The sequence below is a fragment of the Elephantulus edwardii genome, unplaced genomic scaffold (genome assembly GCF_000299155.1).
Source record: "Elephantulus edwardii isolate Elephantulus edwardi_28Jun2011 unplaced genomic scaffold, EleEdw1.0 scaffold00041, whole genome shotgun sequence".
Classification (NCBI taxonomy): domain Eukaryota; kingdom Metazoa; phylum Chordata; class Mammalia; order Macroscelidea; family Macroscelididae; genus Elephantulus; species Elephantulus edwardii.
The window spans coordinates 18381946-18387945 of record NW_006399791.1 but is presented as its reverse complement, the minus strand read 5'-3'; the positions used below and the strand labels follow the sequence as shown (position 1 = coordinate 18387945).

The 6000-nt window shown below is 47.3% G+C and overlaps 1 protein-coding gene across 1 annotated transcript in view; it reads left to right on the top strand.

Annotated features, from left to right (window-relative positions):
- The window catches only part of FAM174B (family with sequence similarity 174, member B), a 38000-nt gene that overhangs the window by 334 nt on the left and 31666 nt on the right, over positions 1-6000 (top strand). Inside the window, exon 2 of the mRNA XM_006885237.1 lies at positions 5-177. Within this exon, the coding sequence (XP_006885299.1) occupies positions 5-177 (173 nt within the window). The remainder of the gene's footprint in view (positions 1-4; positions 178-6000) is intronic.

The following is a 6000-nucleotide window of genomic DNA, read 5'->3' as shown; positions in this document are numbered from 1 at the left end:
GCAGACGGCGCCCAGGGCAGCGGCAGGCAGCGGCAGCAGCTCCAACAGCAGCGGCGACGCGCTGGTGACCCGCATCTCCAGCCTCCTCCGCGACCTGCCCACGCTGAAGGCGGCCGTCATTGTGGCGTGCACCTTCTCTGCCCTGCTCATCGCCTGCTTGCTGCTGCGCGTCTTCAGGTGCGTCCGCCGCCCTCTTTCTAACCCCATGGGAAGGGCAGAGGCGGTCGCACCGCCAGCCTGCTGTCACCGCGCATTCTCTCCATCTGCGCACACACAGGTGCTCTGCGTGTGCGGCTCCCCTGGGGCCTCTGGGCCTTGGCGCCCTCCAGTCAGCTATGTGCCTGTTCGCCGTGTGTGTGTGTGTGTGTGTGTGTGTGTGTGTGTGTGTGTACAAGGTTCACCCCTCCGTTTCTGCTTGGTACACAATTTAGGGATCTCCCCATTCTTTAATCATATGCTTCTTAAAAGTTCATTCCATTTGTGACTTCTTTACTGAAGCTCGACAGTAGCAAACATGTTCTCTGTTCTGACAGCCAGCCTTATGGGTGGTGGAATTTCGTACCCGTTTCACAGATGAGAAAACAATTTAAGAGATAAGGTGGCTCATTCAAGTTGATTCAAGTGGTGGAGCTGGGATTTGAACTCAAGCACATCTGGCATTAATCTTACGTTGCCACCCTTCCATTTCCTGCCATCAGTGACTCCCTCATCCCCACCTTCTTTTCTTTTCCTTTGTTCTGCTACCCCAGATAAACACTTCCTTACCGTGGGGATTAAAAGTGCTTGGCAACAGATGGTGGTCTTCCGTGACTTCGTGGTGGTAGGAGAGAACGACTCTCCAGAGCCCATGCAGGTCACCCTTCCCTAGCAAGGAGTCACGCGGTCATGAGGTATCTTGGGCAAAAGATGGACAGTCCTCTGCGGGGCCTTTGAAGGTTGTTCAAGTTCAGGGAGGACGTGGGTCCCTTTGGGACCCGTGCTTTGGAACTTAAAAAAGATGACCTACATCCTTGGATGGGAAGAGGACATTGCTGTCTAGTGCCAGGAAATCCTGTTTGTTCAAGAAATGTACCCAACCTGAACTGGCCAGTTGCCTGAAAATTTGGGCACATGTATGGATTTTTCTCATCCCTTTCTCTCCCCTTCAAAGTGTGCACACTGTGCTGGGGTGTTTGATCAGCTGCTGAAGGTTTGGGGCCTGAGGCTTGCTCTAATTGAGAAGCAGAAACCCGACCTGGGAAATTGAGGCTTGTGAGGTCGCCTGGTGTGGCCTTGAGTCCAGTGTCTCCTTGTTACCCTGCAGGATCAAATGCTATTGCTCCTTAGAAAACAGACCAGAAACTATGATTCCACATTCACCCCACCATCTTCTCCCTCCCTCATTGGCTTAATGTTCCCAGGGTGTTAAATTGCACCCGCTAGACCTCACTCTTTGCATTACCCTTGACCTTCCTCTGTTTATAAACTTCTCAGACCCCTCTTTGCCCCTTCCCTGATGTTCTCTGGTGCCAGCTCGGCCTTTCCTGTTCTCAGGGCAATTTCTGCAACTAAGATTGCCCTTAACCCCTAACATCCAACTCTCTGGCTTCTTCATTTCTTTGTTTTCCTGTACATTCCACTGAAACCACTGCTTCTTTCTCTGGCCTCCTGCAGCCCTAACTTTGTGCATCTTCTAGTGGAATCCTTACCATGCCGTGATTCAGTTCCTAGTACCTGGCAGAAAGTGAGAGGGGGCGGAAGATGAGAATTCCAGTCAGTTCATTCCAGTCTCTTCTCCCTGGCTGACAACTGATCAGGCAGGCTGTCCGCAGCCACACTCGGAGTGTCCGAGTTCCCAACCGTTCAGTTGGAACAGATGTTAATGCCTAGAGCAGCTCAGAGCCTGGACGGTAGAAACATTCAGCTCAAAATAGGCCACCAAGTCCACAAGGAGGTGGACTTTTTAAGAAGGTATTTGAACTATTTTGCCAGTCTGCTCTTTATTACCCAGTAATGGGGAAGGAAGGAAAGCAGCATGCAGCCAGATGTGGGGGAATGGAACCAACCGCATGTGTGAGCTGCAGGGCTGGGAGGGAGGGGTGCTTGTTTGCTCGGGTGTGGAGTGTGGAAGGAAGGTTAGGACTTCACGGGCGTGGCTGCCCACAGAAGCACCCAGTTCCCTCATCTGGGGCTAGTGTTCTTCCTGGGGTGAGTCTGGAGGTACACAACTCTCACCCTCGTTTCTGATACACAGACTCACAAAATTTTACAGTTGGGAGAGATCTTGATGCTTACTCCCCATGAGCATCTTTACAGATGAGAAAGTTGGCCCAGGAAAGCAGAATAAGTCATTCCACCAGATTCTAGAACATTCAGCTGGTCTGTGGCCAGTATCGTCTCTGTAATCCACTGGCCTCTATGTTGGTCACCTTACATGCTGTGTCCCTCTGTGGGCTCAGTGCTGCAGGTTTGTGGCCAACACCCCTCTTCCCTGCTGTTTCTCCATCTACCTAACATGTACTCACTCACCAGGTCCTGGCCCTTCTACAGAGACTCTCTTCTGCTCATAGCACTTACCCTGAGCAGAACTCTCGTCCCTCTGCCACCTCTGTCCTCATGGGCTGCCTCCCCACCCCACCTTATCTTCTGAGTCAGCTATATCCTTTTGGCTGGTTTTCTGCATCCAACCCTGTTCCTATTTCATCTTCCCTCATATTGTCTCCAGCAACCATTTCCCCAAGTACAAACTCCTTAGCTTGCAGGCAAGCCTGGCTCTTCATGGTCCAAACCTGGTCCACTCTTAGGGCTCCCTGCTGAGGTGATTACCTTTTTCTGCCATGCTGAGCTTCCAGGGGTGCTCCAGAGGCCCCTCAGTCTGGAGTGTCTTGCCCTTCCCTGAACATCTGTGTGGAGTCCCCTGTGTCATCAAGAGAACCAAAAGAATACCATGAAACCCTCCCAGACCCCAGACCTTTTTGCCCCTGAGTCATTTCCAAGTCATCTAAACAACCATGGGTTACAGGGTAGGACAGCTGCAAAGAGTGTTCTTGGCTGTAATCTGTACAACAGCACATCTTTAGGCTTTTGTTTACTGGTTACATCCTGCCAACCTTTATTGTTGTTCTGTGTCATCAAGTTGGAACAAAATGATAGCTGACTCACTGATAGGTTTTCAGAGGCTGTAAATCACACACAAGGTGATTGCCTGTCTTTCTCTCATGGAAGAGCAGGTAGATTCAAATCACTTGCCTTTGGGTTGACAGCACAGCTCTTTACCCACTAGATCACTAGAGCTCCCTGGACTAAGTTAGTAGTCAAGGCAAACTGTCCAAGGACTGTCCTAAGACTATAGTGCCAGCTAATTGCTACATGCTCTCCTCTGCTGGGACACCTCTGTCCTCCACAGCACACTTGGACTTTTGTACCTCTGGGCATGTTGTTAGGAGGGATCATTCTTTGGAAAGGGGCATTATGCCTGGAAAGGTCAAGGGTCAGTGGAAGAGAAATAGACCCTCAGTGAGATGGAGTGACTGACTCAATCAATGCAGCAAGGGCTCAATGTGAGGATGGTTCAGGGTTCAGATCTGCTGTTCATAGGGTTGCATTGAGTTGTACTCGACTCAGTGGCATCTAACAACAATTCCTAATGGAGTCAAAACGGGCAGTTGAGCTGTCTGTCTCTTGACCTGATGGAAGACAGTTCTCCCGAGCAGGATGGAGTCTTCGTTTCCCATGTCTTCTCTTACCCAATCTGCTGCCAGGGACACACTGGCATTTAATTAAGGTAATTTCAGTAAAAGATTATGGACTCCCAAGTGCTTTACCTTGCCAAAGCTTCTCAGACTGTCCTCTGTGACTGGATGAATATTTAGTGCTGGGAGCCTGAGAGGCAGGAATATTTCTTGATGGGGCCCCTTTTCTTCTTCCTTTTAAAAAATGTTTTCTTTCTTTTTTGGTGAAAGTTTACACAGTGTGTTAGGTTCCTGTAAATACTGTGTATCTGGCATAGGGGGCTGCAATATCTGGCTTCCACCCTACTACGTTCACAACATCAACAGCACGAAACCACCCCATGCTCTCACCCCTGCTTCTGTCAATGGTGTTAACCAACTACCCCTCCAGCATGCTTGCTGTGGCCATTGTGGTGGCCACACAGTGCTCACAACAATACTCACCATTGTGGGTTTGTTAGGGGAGTGATAGGTTCTAATAGGTTAGAAACAGGATATAGTTCTCTAGTCAGGAAAGCATCTCAGATTTGCTTTTAAGCCCTTAGGCCTTCAGCCTTCATGGGTTCTGCCTTAAGGCTCTGGGCTAGTGTTACAAAGCTCTTTGAAGGCTGCCAACTGGAGGGGGAGGGCTACCCTGGTCCCTCTGCCGATAAGCCAAGGTGGAGGCCCTGGCTCTGACTCTGTGGGCTGGTAGATCCAGTTCAGCTCTGTTTCATGCCATTCGCTGGTCTTTCACTACCCCTGCAGGTGCCACTTCTGGTCAGGGTCTCTGTCTAGTGCAGGGACCAGTAGTCCAAAAGGATGCACTGCACTTTCCGCTTCAACAACCTGTAATATGCGGATGATACAACTTTGCTTGTAGAAGATAAAGAACACGTGAAAACTACAGCCTCCAATGTAGTTTATACCTCAACATAAGGAAAATGACAAAATCATGTTAAATGCAGAAAAGAATAAAGTTGCCAAAGATTTTCGTTGTACTTGGAACCACAGTGAACCTGTGAAGGCTGCCATCAAGAAACCAAACAGTGTGTTACATTGTGCAGATCTGTCAGAGACCTCCTGAAAGTGCTCAAGAACAAAAATGTCGGTTTAGAGACCTGAGCCAAACTATGGTATTTTCCATTGCTTCCAATACATCTGAAAGTGGACATTGACTAAGGAAGATTAAGGAAGAATTGAGGCTTTTGAATTGTAGCGTTGGTGAAGAATATTCAATATGTCACAAACTGTTAAAAGAACAGACACATCTGTCTTGGAAGGATTGCAGGCAGGGTGCCCCTTAAAAGGATGGATGGTAAGACTTTGTCTCACATACTTTGAGCATATTGCCAGGATGGGCTAGTCATTGACAAAGTACAACATGCTTGGAAAATTAGAAGTCCAGAAAAAGAGGAAATATGCAGAAGATCAAGTGACACTGTGGTTACAACCGTGAGCAGAGTGGGTGTTGTTGAGGGTGGTGTCAGCTAGGGCAAGGTTTGGTTTTTTTTGTTCTATTTTCTGTTGTGCATTGGGGTTGCTGTGAGTAGGCTTCAGATTAATGGCACCTAACAAAAACAATTTCTTTTCTCACCAGATGAATTTAACAGCTTTATTTTTTTAGCAATGAATTTTTTAATTTGGTTTAATTACTTTTTTATTTTAGACTCGTTTATTTACAAAGTTCTTACATATTATTTTTTCACATCAGATCTTTGCTATTTTCTTCACATACCCCCTCCATCCAGCAAATTGGGAGACCCTATTATTTACAAAATTGTTGCTCCTGCGTGCTGTGTAATATTCCATCATGTGAATATACCATAATTTCTTAGTCCGTTCAATTGTGGTTGGACATTTGGGCTGTTTCCATTTTCTTGCAATGGTGAATAATGCTGCTATGAACATTGGTGTACAAAACTCCGTTTGTGCCTCAGTTCTCTTTGTCTTGGGGTACCTTCCAAGCAGTGGAATAGCTGGGTCATATGAAATTTTTGTGTTCACCTTTCTGAGGAAGTGCCATACTGCCTTCCAGAGTGCTTGTACCATTTTACAATCCCACCAAAAGTGTATAAGAAATCCTGTCTCACCACATCTTCTCCACCATTTATTACTTGCTGTCCTGTTAAATTTTGCCACTGCTACTGGAGTGAAATGGTATGTGGTTTTGATTTTCATCTCTCTTATTGCCAGTGATTTGGAGCATTCTTCATGTATCTGTTTGCCATCCAAATACCATCCTCTGTGAAAATTCTCTCCATGTTTTTTTCCCATTTTGTGATTGTGTTATCAGTTTTTTTCTTGTGGA